The following is a 20,455-nucleotide window of genomic DNA, read 5'->3' as shown; positions in this document are numbered from 1 at the left end:
CAGTTGTTGTGGTTATCCCACTGAGGTCCGTCATTGGTCCTGGTTTCCCCGTTGACCATATCAGCTACCAGACACCAGTACGTGATGACTGTTGGCATTAAAACTCGAATGTTAGCATTAGTAAACACACACACAGACACACACGGACGAATCCCAAGCTGGTATTGTGTGCTATTGCTGAAGAATACTCATTTGGAATTACTCTTTGAGTTCTCGCCGGATGTTTCCCATTTGTGAACAGACCAGAAAACATCTCGACCAAACGTATCGATGAACGGTTGTGATTTGCCACGCTAAATCTTCTTTAGCAGCCTTCATTTCTATTTTAAAAAAGATGGGGTTAACGTAATACTACGTTTTTGTGCGTCATTGTCGAACAATTTACGAATCAGGGGCGGAGTACTCAAAGCTACATCTTCACGTTCGCGGGTAAAAAAGTCCCTGCTTCACATCTGACAAGATTTCAAACAGAAGAGTTCTCAGTCATGTCAGGGGCGAGCGTGAGGTAGGAAAGGAAGTTGCAAAGCTTCTCGTTCGCAAAACACGTTAATATTTGGTGTGCACTGTTTGTACGCTTGTTGCAAGGACAGTTACCAATAAAAGAGCATGAGCACGCATAAACATTTACTGAAGAACATGGACAATGTGTGCGTACTATGATTGCGACGCAACTTAAAAAGTGACGCCCTGTGGCGTTTGCGGTCTTTCATGGTCGCAGCGTTGTTTGGAATTAGTGATCATAGTTAAGAATTATAATTTGATTTTGTGTCTAGTTACTTTGACAGAGACTGTGTTGTTCATAATATTTTAAAGTTTACTTTTAAGAACTGTCGAGGTATGGTTTGTCGACCAACTTGGCGTGTTTTGAGATTAGCCATCCGGGAGCAGGGTACTGATATCTGATATTTTGATAAGCTGTAGCAGATATGAGAAATTTTACAAAGTATGGCTGTCACATACTTGCATTAATTCAACAAAATTTAAACTTTCCCATTTGATGACATGAGAGTTAACATTACTGATCACTCAAGCGTGTATGAACTGGTTTGGTTTGGTAGAGTCACTGTTGTTTCCTTCAAAGAAATGACAGACGCAATGTTAAGCTGCAAGGCCATATATTCAGTACAGTAAACAATGTACAAGTCTTTGAATTACCTGAGTAACTAATTATTATCACAATGTCTTTTTACACAAATAAACTGACATGTGACTGAATCAGTAAATGCATGGACATTGCAGGTGGTTGTCAGTGTGGGGCAGGTCAGGAGTGGTCCGCAAGACCCTTCAGAACCGTAACCATTGTTCGCTGCACAAAGTTACCCAGCCACCGTTCACGTCAGTACGGTATGCCTCCAGTAAGTATGAGTTTGGATTGAGCATTGACACAAGTATAGAAAAAGTCTGGAACAGTGATACAAGTATGGAAACAGTCTGCAACAGTGATACTGATACAGTGATAGAAACAGTAAGAAGAAAAAACAAGTTAGAGAGAAAAAAGAAGAAAAAACAAGAGAGGCAAGGCCTTCAAGACTCACTTGTGATACACTTAAAAAAAAAAAAAAAAAATCCAAGCTTTTTATGTATTGAGTATAATTTCAAAATGTAATGTTTAAGATGAGAAAGATCAGTTTAAAGCAAATTATGTCCCATAGCATTAATTACAGAGTAATTTTCCTTTTTTACTATCTGCACCTAAACGTTTGCAAAATAAATAAAACTTCCATGCTTAGCAAAAGAAATTCTTGTTTGAACAAAAAATGATAATAATGACTGCTCTTGTTGTTGGGTCAGAATATCAGATCAAAGTGCCAAGTTTAGAGAATACAAAAAATATAAATATAACAGTAAATGCAGTTTGCATATAATTAGGCTTCATTTTTTATTTTTTTGTGCATATCCCAGAGGTGCAATATTGTTTTAAACAAGATGACTGGAAAGAACTGAATTTTTCCTATTTTTATGCCTAATTTGGTGTCAACTGACAAAGTATTTGCAGAGAAAATGTCAATGTTAAAGTTTACCACGGACACACAGACACACACACACACACACACACACACAGAGACAACCGAACACCGGGTTAAAACGTAGACTCACTTTGTTTACACAAGTGAGTCAAAAATAAAGGATGCACAGTCAGTTGTTTTCATCCTTGCCTCTTACACTAGTTTTGGGTCCAGGGTTCAGGTGTGGAGTCTCGTTGTCCAGGGTTAAGGTTTGGAGTTGGTCATTGTCCAGGGTTAAGGTTTGGAGTTGATCATTGTCCAGGGTTAAGGTTTGGAGTTGATCATTGTCCAGGGTTAAGGTTTGGAGTTGGTCATTAGTGCATACCAATTTGAAATGGCCCATGGTTTTAAAGGTAAGCCAATCAGTTATTAATTTGTCAGAAAGTTGGTCAGGCCAAAATGCCTTGCAAAATATTGTGACTGTGATTGACTAACAAATCCAGCTTATGTGCTTGTATTTGAGAAGGGTACTGTGCGGGTTAGAAAAAACTGATCTCCACAATTGTCCTTGAAACCTGTGCATATGTTGTTTAGTCAGAAACCTGTGCAATAGTCCTGCACCAATCCATATATGAGTTGCAATACACTATATACAGAAACAAGGTGTGCGTGTAGGCAGGGTTTTATGTATGGGTTCTTGCGGATGTGTGTTATGTGTTTGTAATTGTTGGCTGTTACAGAGTAATTTTCCCAGAGCCAGATTGAGTGTGAAAGTGCGCACAGACACGCATTGATGGTTAACCAGGAAACATTGAACAAAACCAGGAAGCAGTGAACAAAACAAGAACATGTCACACACACACACACACACACTCTCTCTCTCTCTCTCTCTCTCTCTGCAAAAGAGTGTGACAGACAATAAACAGTAAACACATTGTGGTGGTGGTGGTGGGGGGGGGGGGGATTGCCAATGGGGGAGGAAGAAAGGGATGTTTCTCTGACCCATTGATTTTGAAAATGACCCATTGGTTTTGTGGTTATCGGGTCAAATGACTCATAGTGTGCTGAACCAAGCCTAAAGTCTGGAGGTTCTCTTTGTTTTTCAAGCAGTAAAATTGAGATTAAGAGGGGAGACATGTGTTTTTATTTAAGTATATTTCTGACTCAAGCATGTAAATCACAGGTTTGTGTGTGTGTGTGTCCAGGGTAAACTTAACATTATGATTATTTTGTTTGGAGAATAATTTATTGTCTCCAAATGTGGCTTTAAAGTGACATTTTCTTTCTTCCAGACTGTTCTACAGAATGTTTTATCTATGGAAAATATTGATAAGTAACTTAAAAGAAAAAAAAAGGTAGTACTTTTGTCACTGCCTGCTCCTTATCTGAGGTGACTATTAAATTTTTATAGATCTGACGTCACTAGGGCACTGTCTTCAGGGGGCAGGAACATCTCTGGCACTCAGGCCACCCAGTCGCCATCGGCAACCAGCACAACCACAAGGCAGCGTCTGCAGAGGCTTCTGCTGTTTGGTGCTGGGACAGGCTTCCTGTATGTTACTTACCGAGCCTTTTTGGCTCCGTCGGAGGAGGTCCCCCAGCCGGCAAAGAACTGGCAGGTAGGTGTAGGTGTTGTCATGTTGTAGGTGTCCTGGTGTTGTAGCTGTTGTCGTGTTGTGGCTGTTGTGTTATAGGTGTAGCTGTTGTCGTGTTGTGGCTGTCATGTTATAGGCGTCCTGGTGTTGTAGCTATTGTCATGTTATAGGCATCATTGTGTTGTAGTCATCGTGTTGTGGCTGTCATGTTATAGGCGTCCTGGTGTTGTCATTGTGTTGTAGTCATCGTATTGTGGATGTTGTGATTTCGGCATCCTGTTGTAGGCGTTGATTCGTTGTAGGCATCATCACGTTGCAGGCATCCTTATGTTGTAAGGTGTCATTGTGTTGCAGGAGTCAGTGTGTCATTACATTGTAGGCGTCACAGAGTTGTAGGTGTCACTGTGTTGCAGGTGTCATTGTGGTGCAGTTCTCATTGTGGTGTAGGCGTCATTGTGTTGTAAGGTGTCATTTTGTTGAGGTGTCATTGCATTGTAGATGTCATTTGTAGGTATTATTGTGTTGTAGGCATATCTGCGGCACTTCATTACCAGTGCAGCTATTCAGTTCCAGAGTTTTGTAAGCGGTTGACACCGTCCCTGACCTAGACTCCATTGGGAAACTGGGAAGGGAGTGGGTAGAGCATGTTTGCACGCGGGCTTCTTTGTGCCAGTGTTTTGAATAGAGAAGGTGTGATCTTTATGTGATTTTCATGCCATCCTATTTGTACACAAGGAATTGGTTTGCTCCAATTTTTATGCCCATGATTCGAGTGGGTATATATGTACTTGAAGTGTGTCATCTTAATCTATCAGATATCATCTGATTCTTTGTGCTACACCAAGTTATTTGACCTAAGTGTGTGTGTGTGTGTATGTGTGTGCCAACAAAATGGAATCTTGGGCCAGGGTGTCTTCGTTGGGTGAACACACAGACATTCACACACACTCACAGACTCACACTCGCACACACAGTTATTCTGCATTCAGTTCATAGAATATCGGGCCAGACTGGTGCTTATAGACCTTCACAGTTTGGTTAATTTCAAAACGACCTTTTTCCACACACATGAAGACCTTGCATTGTTTTCTCTCCCGCCCTGGTGTGGCCCTGTCTCTGCACACTTCAGTCAGGTCGGTGACTACTGCCAGAATGCATGACAGGGAAATGTTGCTCTGTCAGCTGTGTTGGTTTGGGTGTGGCTGACTGGCGGCTTTTCGGGACTGACGGCTTCATGTTCTCCAGCAGATCACCTGTTCCCTGAATGCTTTTGGTACCTGGAGATTGTCCGGTATTGGCATTTTGATACACAATGAAGACGTTTGTCAGTGCCACTTTACATGTTCGCTGGTATACGGCATGATACCATTTGGAGACCTTGTGAGGATAGCAATAATGACTTAGCTGTTGATCCATGGTATCAACGCCACCCATGTAGTCATTGTAGCTGGTCGCCATTACTGGATTTTGCACAGTGCATTATCCTCTCTCAGCTCCACGTTTCCTGATGTCTTTGTCAGTGGTGTTGTTGGTGTGCACTGACAACAAGAATAAACACTGTTTGGTGTCGTGCCATGTGCATGCTACAATGTCTACACTGTCTGCTGTGGTTCAGGCAAACACTGGCTCACTGCCTCTGAACAGAGGCAATTTGCTGGGGTGCAGGAAAGAGGGCATAAATGTGCGGCCAGGTCTGACAGTACCCACATACCCAATCTGCTTTTGCTGCAGGTGGCAAACAATGTTTGGTGATGTGTGGTAGCTGTCAGTGTACAGCACATGCCCCTTGTCCTTGTACCCCTGCATCATTTCTGTGACAATGTTTTCAGTCACACTGAAGCTGGGTTAAGGATTGGCGATGGTGTTTTTTTTTTCCAGTATAAATGAGGAATTTCAGTACAAATCCTGACCGTGTCTCAGTCAAAGCAAACTGTTTTATGCCAGTGTCTTGGCTTGGCAGGGTTGAACTGGCAAAAGAAAATTATCCCCTTGAATTTTATTGTTGATTCGTCCAAGGAGAGTTCCTTCCATGGACAAAATGCTGTGCCATACAGTGGTTCTGCTGTGTCCAGTTACTCTCTCACTTTGAAGAGGGGGTCATACCACTCTTGGCCTGCTGGCACTCTGTTGCTGTTGTCTGCAAAGTTCAGGGCATACAAAATGTTTTCATAGTGAATTTTGGACATGATCTGGCGAAAATTCTTGAGAGTGAGCCAGTATGTCGACCAGTTATCACTGATGGCTGGTTTCGAACACAATCCCATGGCAATTTGAAGGGCCACAAAAGCTTCCATTTCGCCATCCTCAATAGGCTTCATATTGGTTAGTCTTTAAGTACGACATACATTTCCATCTCCAATTATCTGCAGACCGTATGTGTTTGATCTGTTCTTCATCAGTGTAAAACACTGGGTAAAAAAGTTTCAAAAAGTTCACAGGCTGAAAGTCAGAGGTATCAACAAGATGACCTCTTCTCTGTGTGTAGCTGCTCAGCCATTCAGGATCATATGGGTCCTGTGAATTGGGTATCCATCCCAGAAGTTCCTGCTCTTGCTGCTGGGAAGCAACAGCACCTTGGCCTTGACACGGCCCCTGCCTGAATCTCTGCCTCCTCCATGGCCACCTGCAACACATTGAATAATCATGTTGATTATATGCATGTTGTGTTGATTATATGCATGTTGTGTTCATACAAAACAACATTAAATAAACACACACACACACACACACACACACACACATTTTTGTCAGTGGGGCATCATCACATACAAAAACTGCGCCACTGTGTACTAGTCATCGGGTGATACTTGTCACTGATGTACTGGTCATTGTGTGAGACTTGTCACTGATTTACTTGTCAGCAGGTGATACTTCTCACTGATGTACTTGTCAGTGGATGATACTTGTCACTGATGTACTCATCATCAGGTGATACTTGTCACTGATGTACTCATCATCGGGTGATACTTGTCACTGATGTACTCGTCAGGTGATACTTGTCACTGATGTACTTGTCAGTGGGTGATACTTGTCACTGATGAACATGTCACTGTTGCTGGAACAGAAGCCATTAGTTGCGTCATTGTGAGACCCAGCCATCTGCAGGATTCCACCTCAAGATAGCTGACTTGATGAACAACACACTTCTATAATTTTGCTGCATGCAGTTGTATTACAATTTTCACATACACACAGTGACACATACAAATTACAACTTTGCTGCACACTCACAAAATATTACAAATTTGCCACACACACATTACAGTTTTGCCACACACACACACACACACACACACACACACACACACACACACACACACACACACACACTACATTTTTGGTGCACTCACACATAACATTTTGGCTGCATACACAAATTACAAATTACAATTTTGCTAAATGCATACACACATTACCATTTTGCTGCACATATATTACAGTTATGCAGCACACATGGATACACATATTAGAATTTTCCTGCATACAAACTGTATTACAATTTTGCTGCACATACACACATACACACACATATATTACAGTTTTGCTGCAAACATACACATATACATTTCATACTCCAATACATTTCATCCCTGGGCAAATTATGTATGTCCATCAATATCAAAATGCCAAAGAGCCTTTATCTCAGGAACTGTTGTTTTTGTCCAGAGAGGATCGCCATTTTCTTTCTCAGCAATTTTTTCCCTGGCATACTTGTTTGTGTCGGCTACTATTTTTGTCAACATTTGTTCGAAAAGTTGAAAAAAGAAATCTGTGTGTTGGTGTCAAGTCTAAGGTATGTTTTGTATAATTTTACCCAGGATTCGCTCAAGTCGACCACCCTCACACACAAACAGCAGACCACTAAAAATGAAATATATTTTTACATCTTTTATTCACGCATTCACACGATATCAGAAAGAAGAGGCAGAAAGAGAAAGGGACAAAATAATGTATGCTAGCTAGCCTACAGATAGAAAAAAGTGCTACACCCACCCAACTACCCCAATCTATACCATTACCCGTGGAGGGAAAAAAAAACAACTTCCCAAAGGCAAAAGGGTGATAAGGGTGATGGATAACTGAGTTTATGGAAAAAAAACAAACAAAAACGAAACAAACGACCAGAACAAACTATGCCCCTACAAAGTCATATTCCCTCAACCTTCTCCCCTAAAACACAGCCAACTTGTCCAATTGATGCGGTGGCACAGTCAGGGCAACTCAGGTTGGAGTTTGGCGGGGCATGGTCCTCGGAGTGACTTCGGCAGGACAAGGAACTGTTCAAACAGCTCAGAAGCTGGTGGGTCGACGGGTAGCAATACCGTGTGGCAGAGACCGGATGTCGAGACCGGGTGCTGGTTAGTGAAGAGGACAAATTTGAAAGAGACTGGGGGAGTCCTTTCCAGTTCCAGGTGATGCGGAGCTATTCCTCCACACTCATCATCTCATTGAAGAGAGGCCACAGAGTCGGAGGGATACTGGGGATCTTTTAGGAGTGTCTGAATGAACAGATACCCCCTATCCGCCCTACAGAGCGTTGAAGCTCGAGGCGACCAGACGCCGTTAAGTTCTGAAGAGTGAATGCCCTTGATGTCTGTATGTTTGGTGAAATTTTACCTTCTTTTACTGAGATCTTGAAAGTGAGCCTGTGCAAGGAGTATGCTAAGCACATGCAAATGCTAAAATGACAGAATAACACGGATTGGAGGGGAAGAGAAGGAGCAGAAGAAAAAGAAAAAAAGAAAAGAAAACCAAAACGAGAAAACAACAACTAAGGTGAGATATGTACATGGGTGATCACGTTCGTCACGGCTCGGTGACACTGGTTTACAGGAGGGGCATTATGCGCTAAATCAGTGACAGTTGGACTGTCTCCTAAATTAATGTTTTGGCCAGTTTCTTCATAAAATCTTTCTACAACAATGGGCGAAACATCATCCGTCCAACCGTTACTGTCCCGTAGCCGAAGATCGCCGCGATCATCAAAATCTGATTCAAAATCTTCATCATGATCATCCCAGTCACTGAGATCAGAAGTGTGCGCACTGCTAACACTACTCACTTCAATATATGACAATGCTTGCACCGCTCAAAGCTCAACATCTTCCATATGAAAGCCTAGAAACGGCTCTTCATCTCCTGAATCATCAAGCAACTCCATGATGAAAATTCACAGATCAATCACTTCGGAAAAACTTCGAGAAACAGCTCCATGCTGCACAGAATTGCAAATGGCGCCACGAAAGTGTGTAGCAAGGTCGCGGGTCTTGTTTCCTGTGAGAATTCGTGAGATGTGTACGGAAATTGCTGAGAACAGAGCTGCTGAACGGACCCGATTGAGTCGGACGTTTTTGAACATTGTGCCCAAAATGGCGGCCGGACGTTTTGAAATGCTGCGCCCAGGATAGGATTAAAGTCATTTGGCATTGACAACCATGGACTATGTGAGTGCCTGATGATTCCTGAATCCAAGAGTTGCTGGGGATGGGGCGGACTTCATCCAGCATGGAAAGGGGAATGGGACGATGCCGCTGCTTGAATAGTTCTTCTTTGTACAAGTGAATGGTATGATTGATTCCACTGTACACTCCAACATCTTCCTCTTTCTTAGAGAAGATGGCCTCATGATCAGGCATCAGAATACCCCAGAGTCCAATCCTCTGAAGAAGGCAGGGGTCCAGGGGCCGCCCAGGCCCTGGTGGGGTAAAGGGGCAACACCCCTTTGGGGGGTCATGGGGGCGAAGCAAAAAATGTAAAATCTGATAGTATTTTAGGCCTTTCCTGAGAGCATTTTACTAATTCTAATGGGTTAAAATTGCCAGTGAAATATTACACTCATGCCAGATATTTCTCACTAACACACAAGCACTGGTAAAAAGATAACTTTGGCAGAATAACAAAGTTCAGGTTGGTTTACTCAAACAGGATATGTCACATCACAAACACAACAATTTCATATTTTTGTGGGCTTCAGGGATCGTGCTAGACTTTTTCAAAACGCGTGCAGCTTATGCAAAGTCGGCAAAAAAACGCGTAAGAGTCAGAATTGCGTCAGACCTATGACACTAAATCAAAGGTTTACTCACCTATTTTCGCCGCTCACGTCGGCGCTGAAGTTCACCGCAAGCCCTGACAATCAGTTCGTTGCACTGGCTCAATGCTGGACCTTACATTGCAATGCGCAACAGCGTGTCCACATGCGCATCTGTCAGTCTTGATCGGTCAGCAGTTTTGATCATATTTTGCCAGCTGAAACCTCTCTCACAAGGAACAGAGCTGACAGGGACTGTCAGTGCAATGTTCGCCAGCACAGCAAATCAGGATATGTTGCGTCATAATCCATGATGACGACTTTGCAGGCTTTCTCGAAACTGGTCATGCCCTGTAATGACGCCACTCTGTTCCAAAACTCGTCAGCTAAGCAGTGTTGTGTGCGCGCGTACTCTGTTAATTGGCTGTAGCTGTTAAGAGTCACGTAGGCATCTCGCAGTGCTCCGCATGCACAGACACTTTGTCTTGTACCGTCTGATTCAGTATCGCAAACCTAGCTGCCAAGTCTGTCCTAAAGTTGCATTGATACAGCTTGGAGTAAAAGTTGTTTTGCATAAGTGTTATGCGTGAGCGCTGTGAAAATGCGTCAGCGAAAATCAAAAGGCGTTAAATACGCGAAAAACATGCGTTAACGCGATCCCTGGGGCTTGGTGAATGGCACACATATCCCTTGGTCACATCTGGCAGTCCACTAGGAAGCACTGTCTAGAAATAATTTCCATAGTCACCTGTCTTCAGCACACAGTCTAAGTCCTCAAAAGTCCACCATCTCATAGCTTATATAAAACTCTGTGTGTGTGTGTGTCTTTTACCCACAAGCAAGCAGAACTGCAATAAAATCATCTCTTGTGAAGATTACATTTGTGGAGATGATTTGTTCTATACTTTGGTCTCAAGAAATATACTCTCTCTTGAGAAAGCCTACATGTTGGCTTAACTCACAAGTCAACACCATATGAAGGTCATGAAGATTTCAGATGAAGGAAAATGCATCTAACTACAAGTCTCCTTGTACAAGTTGGAAGGTTTTGTTAGTTGCTTTTGAAAGCGATAACAGTTTCAAAAAGTCCTTGTCCTGAATGGTTTGGAGTGGAGGGAAGCAGTTTCATTCAGAGTAAAGAACATGTCCAAGGATGGTAGGGTGGCAGATGGGAGCAGGGGGCTGTTGAAGCTCTGAAGACCTTTACTAATTCCTTGCCTTGAAGAAACTGGCAAGCTTTGCTTGTTTTGTCTTCTTCTTAGCTGAAGGAACCTCACTGAAGTTGATTTCCAAGATTCCTTCATCATCAGCACCATCTGCAGAACTTTCTCTTCTGAGGCTGTTTTCCTACACTCACTTGCTGACACTGGTCTGAAGCCCTGTCAGAATAAACAGATTGCTGATAATTCTGCTTATCTGCCTCACAGTTTAGGAGGAGGAGATCCTCACATGCTTCTTTGTGGGTAGTTTTTTTTGGTAGCTTCCAAGACTTTCTAGTTTTTCATTCAGGATTGTCCTGTTTTTTTCCTGTCTGTCTTTGTTCTGCACCCAAGCCGTCTGCATCCTGTGAACCAATGATGAATCTACAGGGTCGTGAGCAGGGTCCATTTTCTCAAAGAACTCCACAGAACTTTTTTGTGAAGCAGCCAGTGATGATCACACTGTCTGGATAGCAGCATAGGTTTCCACATCCATGCGACCACTTTTTTTTGTCCATCAGTTCTCCCATTGAACTGAAGGAAGATTCAACAAGGGGTCCATGGAATCCACTTAAAAGGGCCTTTGCTAGTTTTACAAGGTTTGGGAATTCTTCTTCCTTCATCAAAGAGCCCCAAAACACATCAACTGGCACAGACACTGGCAAGCGAGACAGAGATGGTGAAGTAGTGTATGCTTTCACTTCCTTCAAGAAGGCATCTTTCTGTTCTGCTGGAAGCATATTTGACAGCGTTTTCCCATACTCTTGGTAAGTTTGGGCAGTTGAAGTACACCTTACTTCTGGATCAAGTGCACTGATGAGCTTCAAAGCCTTGTTGTCCATGGACATTTTTCGCTGAAGATGGAAACCAGCTGCTGTGTATGTCTTGCAGGCCAACAACAAAAACTCTTTTTTGAAGCTTTGTCCCTCCTTTGTCTGAAGTACTTCTGTAATCTTGCTGCCAACAAACATTTTAGTCTACGAAGATTTTAAAAAAATCTACCTCCTGTGCCAACAAATTCCTTTAAAATAAATGTCGCCTGTTTTGTGTTCCACACTCACTTCATTGCTATCCCCAATCATCGTTGACTCGGTTGGGCGTTGGCGGTTGGAAGGGTCTGCTGGCTGCCCCTGCTGGCAAACCCCTGTCCATTTAAAGGATGTGATGGTAGCATCTGCACTCTACACCCCTTTTTGATGTGTCCCAGTTGGCCACAGCGATAGCACTTCACTTCACGTTGTGGCGGAGTCCCTTGACCAGTTGATCGTGACTGTCCATATATGCTTTGGTTCCTTATACTCTGATTTGGCTGCTGACGTGGGTCTGGTTGGGTATGTTTGGTTGAACTCAGCTGCGCTTTCAGCTGCCTTAACTCAGCTCTCAGAGCTTGGAGTTCCGTTCCGTCCACTGACTGGACTACCTTAGCCTCTGCCTTCTTGGGGTTTGAGTCCAGTTCGAGCTCCCTGAGGACGCGTCTGAGGTCATCAAAATCTTTGATTGTGTCATACTTGTGCCCAGACCTGTCTTTCAGATCTTGCCGCAGTCCATCCCAGAACTTGGATCGTAGAGCTTTGCGTGATTCCTCCTCCGTAAGCTTGCTGGTCTTCATTGCCCGCAGGTCCTCTATTCTACATCCCCATGCAGATACTGTTTCAGTTTTATCCTGGTGAGCTGAGTAAAAAGATGCCATCAGGGTCTCCTTGGCCTGGACTACACCATAGATACTTTCAAACTTGGAAAGGAGCTCTGAAAGGCTTGCAGTGGTTCCAAGTCGCATTGCCACTCTGGCAGCCTCCCCCCGAAGCGATCGTCGGACTGCCTCTAGAACCACATGCTCTTTGTGGTCCTCGGCCTTGAGACATTCCACCTCATAACGCCACAAGTCGTAAGTTGTATCTGTTTCCTTTGCTGACACGCCACTGAAAACAGAGATGCGGGGCATCCTCTGAGGCCAAACAACTTGTGGTTCCTTCTTCTGCTGCACAGAGTCTTCACTAGCCGAAGAGGCCTCTGGGGTAGAATCTTCCTGGAGTGAGGCAGTGTATGCCAACATCCAGGCCTTCAGGTCTTCTTTTGTATCCACCTTGGGTGCTGCTCCCAAGCTCCTAAACGAGGCGATCAGTCGCTTTTCTTCTTCCGTGATATCCATGTTCTTGGATTTGAGAGTGTTAATGAACCTGGCCCCAAGGTAATGGATAGCCAATTATAACTAATGTGAAATCAATAGTAATTTGTATGACACTGACAGTATGAGGAGTGCGTCAACAACAGCAGCATCCACAGTGAGCATGAGCACTTTAACTGTAAGTATGCAAGTAAAAAAATTAACACCCCAATAAATTAGGAGTCTATGGATACAAGTTGTCACACTATAGTATAATAGTTTTCAACTGCTTTTCACTATACCACAAAAAAGAATGTCAACGTGTTAAGTGAGTATCACTGCACTTTGCTTCAACCTTGTTGGAAAGTCAGAAAAAAATAATAGTTACGATAGTTTCCAGTATGTAAAAAAATTACTGGCAACATATCACCATCAGTCAGCATTTAGTAGATCATATAGATGTCTTGGAGTATCAAGTTCATCACACTACCAATACCATGAAAACATCCTGTTCACCTAGACGGCTCCCGTCAACGTGAAGAGTGTCATAACACATCAGGCAGCATCAATATTGAAAGTACTGGCTTTCCACTCCATCATAAAAGAAATAATGTAGATTTCTTCTCCTGCCTTTCCACTGTATGATTATGGTATTAAAATGTCAGTTCACTACTGATCGTTTCCAGATGTCCTAGCCCTGTTCAGTTCCATTTATATGTGGGCACAGTTAATGTGACGCAGAAAGTCTCTGGGCATTTACCCTCTGGATTCAGCACTCAATAAATCAGTCCATGTTTGCATTTTAAAATAAAGTCACTTCCCTTGATGGAAGAGTTGATCACAGTGGATGATGGCTGCTGGAGCTGTGACGTCCACTGCTGAGGGCGAAGCGTAGGGGTGGCGGGCTGACTGGTAGTTGTGAGCAGGCGCGGCCCGCCCAGACCAAGGCAGACCCAGCTGAACACACGGCAGACTACCGTGTAGGGCTGGCTCTGGGGCAGTACGCTGCCTGGATGGTGACCTGGGCTGGGGTGGTGGCGTCACAGGGTGGAAGGTTCCGCAGGGCGGCAGGTGTTGTCCTTCGAGCCCCACATTGGGCGCCACTTGTAACAGGGTGCGTGTATGCGTCTCGTTCACCACACCACACCAGAGTCGGGGTTCGGTTCAAGACGGACACCTTTATTCCCATGAACCATCCACAAGAAAAGGGAACAAAACAAACGAAGACAAATCCCCCACGAGTGTAGCAGAGGCACATGTGTACACCACACTGACCGCCAGTCTGACCATCCGGGTACGGGTAGTAAGTAACTTCACTACCCTCCAGCATGGAAGCAAGTCACACCGGCCAAGACCCCTTCTGCTCCCCAGACAACGCGCACTAAAACTGTCCTGTGGCCTGCATCTTGTGAACTGTTTTTCATTCAAACCTAACCGTATCAGAATATGCCTAAATCCAAATAAGAATAGTGGGAGAAACCGAATGAGAATAAACAAGGGAAGCAACTAACCCTTGGATGATATTTAACCTGGTGTATTAATTAGCTCCCTTACTCATAAACTCGTACTCGTAAACATAATTATTTATCTCTATAATATCCCTACCACACTTACAACTCGCTGCCGAAGCAATGTGTGCGGTAAAATAAAAATCTAGCGTATGCAAGTGCATGTAACTAATAAGCACTGTATCTAAAAAGACATTAACTCACTCAACCCTCAGTCAAAATGGCCGGGTTTCCCTCTCAAATCGCACTATTTTAAGCAGTTTTTAAAAAATCACAAAAAATCAACCACTCACCCTACAAACATAAAACACGTACCAGTGGACAGATATAACAATGAATTTACTAAAAAAATGCTTACCTTAAGTGAAGGAACCACATGGTTTTGATGATATAGGTAATCCAATATGATACACATTGGCAGGAAAACAAAAAAAAATTTGAACACAGGTAATCCACTTCTTCATGCTCTGAATCCTCCTACACTGGTTCAGTCACACTCATGTACTCTTGGTTTGATGTGCTTATGATACTATTTATGCATGCTGTATATAAAAAGAGATTTGATGAGAATATATTGGAAAAAAACAAAAAAAAGTGATTGCTGCTTGCAGTCTTGAAAAACACACTGGAAAACATTTGCAGGACTGTACACTCATTGGAAAAAAACACCACACAAACACTCTTTTTTACACAATGCACACACTGTAGACACTTCTGTGACACTGTTACTTGCTGTAGTCTTGTTTGGTGTGGTAGATTTTAAAACAAGGCACAGCACATAAGGCTTTCTGGCACTGTTGACACTGGAACTTGGTGCGCTGCACCCTGTTCTTCAGGTGCTCTCTGGTGGCTCCTCTTGCCTTCTCCGTGGCATAGCACACAACACAGTGCCTGTAGCCTGTGTTCTCCATGAAGTGTTGGTTCTTGCAGTCGAGGCGGTTGACTTCCTCGTTGACCGGGGCAGCAGCACGATTCTGCTCCTCATCATCCCCAACTGGAAGACTGGCGAGGTCGTAACACACTGATATGGCAAATTGTTCCAGTGTCAGCGGTTTTTTCCCCAGACTCCTCTGCAGCTTGTTGTAGAGGCAGTGAGACTGGATCATTGTGAGGGTCAAAAGGTGGAAGGCCAGCTTCTTCCACCATTTGATGGTCTTCTGGTGCATTGGCATGTATGAGATCATCTGGTCACTGCGGTCAACACCAGCCATATTGCCAATGTAGTCAACAACAGCCGTGGGTTTTCTCTTGTGTTCTGACCGTGATCTCACTGCATTCATTTCAGGGATGTGCTGAGTGGTTATCATATGCACATCCCTCTTGTCCTTCCACCTAATGACCATCACCTGATTCAGTCTCCTGTAGTCCATCTGGCCGCGGGCGAAGGCTCCAGTCACCAAATCCTTTGGCATGCCCACCCGGTTAGCCCGCACAGTGCCTACACATCCAGTGTTGACAGCAGTGAGACTGTGGGCCAAGGTGGGTGAGCAGTAGTAGTTGTCCACATAAAGGACATAGCCGCAGTCTTGCAGTTGGTCGAGGAGCCTGAAGACAACATCGTGGGGGCGGTTGCTGAGACCCGGCTTGTGGCAGTACACCTCAAGGTTCCACACATACCCCGAGGAGCTCTCACACAGCTCATACAGCTTGATGCCCCACTTGACCGGCTTGTCCTTCATGTAGACCCGGAAAGATGACCGGCCTCTCCAGGGGCAAAGGGCCTCGTCGATGCAGATATTCTGCTCCGGGATGTACACAGTCTTGAAGAGCTGAAACATGCAAACAGTTTTTACTATTGTGGACAATCACAATATGTATGATACAGTAAACCATCACCACTACTTCAGCTAATACTACCACTATCTACTAACATTTGCTATCATTTGAACTGATAATATTCAACAAGTGGGGAAGAATAAATAACACACACACACACACACACACACACACACACACACACACACACACACACCACACGCAACACACACATTCACACACATTCACACACACACAAGCATGCACACACACACACACACACACACACACACACACACATTCAAACAAACACACAAAAAAGAAAATAACTTACATGCACAAGGTGGTCAATCAATGGAGTGGATCATGGTCAGGATGGTTTCGCTCCAGGAATGTTGAGTTGTCGTTCAGGTGGAAGAACGACAGGATGGCTCTGAACCTGTCGCGTTTCAACAGCTTGGAGGCAAATCCAGTCTTCACAACTGGATTAGTACACCAGTAGTCCACTATTCTTGGTTTCTTTACTATCCCCATGTGGATGAGGATAGCCAGAAATTTTCTAATTTCATCCAGTGTCACAGGCTTCCAGGTGTTGAACTGTGACCGTGGGGAAAGTTCTTCTCTTTGCTGTACCTGCTGGATATTTTTTGCAGCATAACGGTTTGTCTCTGTTTTCATGTGTTTTAGCATACTTTTATCAATGAAGAGACTGTAAAAATCAATTGGTTTGCAGTCCTCCCAAGGCGGCAATTTGAGGGGGCCCTGAAATCCTGGTGTCAAACCGAAGGGTGGGTTGAGTGGAAAATTGGCCAAATTTCTACTCCACTCATACATATAATCTGGATCAATATGATCATCAAACAGATTGTCCTGATCTATTTCCATTTCCTCGTGATCTTCTCCATTAGTTGGAGAATCAGCCGCTGCAGCAGGCGCACGTGTTGGTGTCGAGTTTCGCTGACTGGTCATTCCGCCTTCATCATCGTCAGTGTCCGCCACTTCGTCATCGTTTTCGTCAGGAATATAGTCAGAATCAGAGTCCAAAATTTCGTCACCTGCATCGTCAAACATTCCAACAACAGCATCTTCGTCATCAGACCCGGTTTCATGAATCAATTCGAGTGCTTGAGCCATTTTTATGTTCCGCACAAACCGGTTTCCACGTGGAGTCGCCATGTTGAAAACCAACTGGTGGTGAGCGCGAGGGTGGTTCACTTTTCAAACAAAGAAAACTGCTATAGAATGAACGAACAACGGTCTAAGGGAAGGAACTTGCAAGAAAAGTGTCTGATCTATCTGAAAACTGTGAGTTATCGCCCTTAAAGTAAGATCGGTAACGTTAAAAAAGGATCAAAACCTGTCGTAACAATGCGTCCGACAGGATTTCAAGTGAGCGGAATAGTGTCGGAAACCGGCTGCCGACCAGATGCTGTTGAGTTAATTTGATCTCATTCCTATAAAGCAGCAACAGAGTTACAGCGGTATACCCGTCTCCATGCATTTATTTGCCGTGGGACGTTAAACTAATTTTAATCATCAGTGGTAACAAATTCGCGATGATATAAGACTAGCGTCCACAAATAATACGTGATTAATAAAAGTACATGACACTTTATGTACACTGCAGAGGAAAAAAAATTAATGAACAATAGAGATCAGGTTCTTACCTCTGATGTGCTTGGGCCTGGCGCATTACACGCTGTGCTATCGGCGTCAGCCATGTTGTTGTTGCGTGATGAAGGGAAAACATCGGGTGGCCTGAGAAAAACTGTCTCCCCAAACCCATAAACAGAAAGGCCGTTTTTTCGGGCTTACAGCATGATGCTTTTTAGATCAACTTTATTACATTTATGCAGTCACTATCTGAAGTGTCAAATGCTTCCCAGACTATTTGTCTTACTGGCAAGAAGTTCTCTTCTTTGTTCAAGTCCACAGCACTTGGTCTTCCTTGCAGACATTCTGGCCTGAGGAACAAACTGCAGAAATTGTTAAATAACTCATGCTGTTTCGAATGCAGAAGGTGCATTGAGGGCTCTTTCCTTTGGAAAAACATGACATGTTTTTTTTTATTTCTGGCAAAATTGCAACATAAAAATTCAGTATGGCAACAGTTTTCATACGCTGGAAGAAAAACTTGTGTGTCAGTCAAGATTTTCTCTCTTTGACATCTCTGGTAAATCCTGACTGCTTTTGGTTCACACAGGACTTAATTCTGTGCACATTTTCTTTGCCAGTGTCTGACACACCACATATGCTGAGGATTTCTTATGGATGTCGTTGTACACCATTCTGTCATCCTTTGTAAGGAAACTGAAGTAGAATAGAAGTGCATCAAACATCCGCAATGTGTCCAGGGCAACATCAAAGACAGACAGCCACCTGTGTGGCACATATCTCTCTGGGGCTGTAGGTGTAATACCTAATATCAGGCACAGTTCAAAAAGACTGTCCTTCAAATGAGCACTCCATCTGAAGTCGGTGTGAATGTCAGCCAACATCTGCTCAACATATCCCCCAAATGGCTCGCAAAATATCTTGACACAATTGTGTGCATGATGACATGAATCTCCATCTATGTCCAAGAGATGTGTGCATTGGGTTTTTTTCTGATTAATGCTTCCATTCCATGTTTGGAGCATGAATTCTGCAATTTGCAACTCTCCAAGTCAGTTCTGTATCCCTGTTTGACATAAGTGTTTGCTTTGATTTCTCGAGTGGTACTGTGAGTTCAGTCCCCCTCAGTGTGGTCAGGTCAGAAATAAAAATCCTCTGTGTGACCTAATGGCATCTCCTTGCTCACGTAAGTCAGAAGTAAGTCCAGATTTGACCCTGTCAATAAATTATGAAGAAAATAGACAACAGCATCAGATTATCTGATTGTCTTTGTGCGCATTTTGCTGGAGACCCAGTTCTCTGATACATTCTGACTCTGTTTATTTGGTATGAAAAACCCAAAAAGTCTGTTGTCAGCTTTTGCACAGTCTCCTTGAAATCTGTGAAAAAGCTTCAGTCACTGAATGAAGTGATCTCCATACCCATGCATCTCTCTCTCCTCCCTTCCTGCAGGAAGATACTGTCGATTCAGCAGTGTGTTCTGTTATTTCCACAGTTCACGAGAAGAATGTGTGAAACATGTCTTCAAACACGGTTGATAATCTGACTGTTACACAATTTGTCCATACCTTTGATCCTTCTGAATTAATCCACTCTCAACTAAGACACACACACTCTACCTCTTTTTTATGCAATGTTTACCCCCCAAAAATGTTGACACCCACTAACCCCCATTCAGCATAAATAATCTCATTTTATGACAAAACAGCCTTCAAGGCCCTTACAAATCATCTTCCACGGTGCCATCAGTGTCATACTGGTGTAAAGGGGGAAGCAAAGCTGTCAGATCATTACATATTTTCCAGACTTGTGAAAGTGTACATTTCATGTTTCCACTTAAATTTTGTAAAATGAGAAAGCATTTCCCACGTGCCATGTGTCTTTCAACATGAATTCTGCAATTTGCAACTCTCCAGGTCAGTTCTGTATCCCTGTTTGACATAAGTGTTTGCTTTGATTTCATGAGTGGTACTGTGAGTTCAGCCCCCCTCAGTGTGGTCAGGTCAGAAATAAAAAATCCTGTGTGACGTAATGGCATCTCCTTGCTCACATAAGTCAACAAGTCCAGATCTGATCACCGTTTGTTTGTCATTGATTGACCCTGTCCATAAATCAGAAAAGAAAACATGCAACACCATTGGGGGTGATCCCAACAAGTGCTTTCCATGTGGTGTTTTGTTACGCTCGATTGCAGTTTTATCCAACCTGACATCAGCGTCAAAGTTGTTCTGAGGAGTTCATTTTAGACTACATAGCATGGTCACTTGCTTTCCTGTATTAACATTACCCAGACATGAATTTTAAAGGAATTACTTTGCACAGAGTTCAAACGCTTCCCAGACTATTTGTCTTACTGGCAAGAAGTTCTCTTCTTTGTTCAAGTCCACAGCACTTGGTCTTCCTTGCAGACATTCTGGCCTGAGGAACAAACTGCAGAAATTGTTAAATAACTCATGCTGTTTTGAATGCAGAAGGTGCATTGAGGGCTCTTTCCTTTGGAAAAACATGACATGTTTTTTTTTATTTCTGGCAAAATTGCGACATAAAAATTCAGTATGGCAACAGTTTTCATACGCTGGAAGAAAAACTTGTGTGTCAGTCGAGATTTTCTCTCTTTGACATCTCTGGTAAATCCTGACTGCTTTTGGTTCACACAGGACTTAATTCTGTGCACATTTTCTTTGCCAGTGTCTGACACACCAC

At 43.4% G+C, this 20,455-nt stretch overlaps 1 protein-coding gene across 1 annotated transcript in view; it reads left to right on the top strand.

Moving 5' to 3' along the window:
• Positions 1-454: 454 nt before the first annotated feature.
• Positions 455-20,455, top strand: part of LOC143274684 (phosphatidylserine decarboxylase proenzyme, mitochondrial-like) — a 34,453-nt gene continuing 14,452 nt past the window's right edge. The window contains exons 1-3 of the mRNA XM_076578567.1: positions 455-505; positions 1,240-1,355; positions 3,387-3,565. Of these exons, the coding sequence (XP_076434682.1) occupies positions 486-505; positions 1,240-1,355; positions 3,387-3,565 (315 nt within the window). The 5' untranslated portion in view covers positions 455-485. The remainder of the gene's footprint in view (positions 506-1,239; positions 1,356-3,386; positions 3,566-20,455) is intronic.

This window comes from Babylonia areolata, chromosome 29 (assembly GCF_041734735.1).
Source record: "Babylonia areolata isolate BAREFJ2019XMU chromosome 29, ASM4173473v1, whole genome shotgun sequence".
In the NCBI taxonomy this organism is placed as follows: Eukaryota; Metazoa; Mollusca; class Gastropoda; order Neogastropoda; family Buccinidae; genus Babylonia; species Babylonia areolata.
Note: the sequence above shows the minus strand (reverse complement) of the source record. Positions and strands in the feature narration are given on the sequence as shown.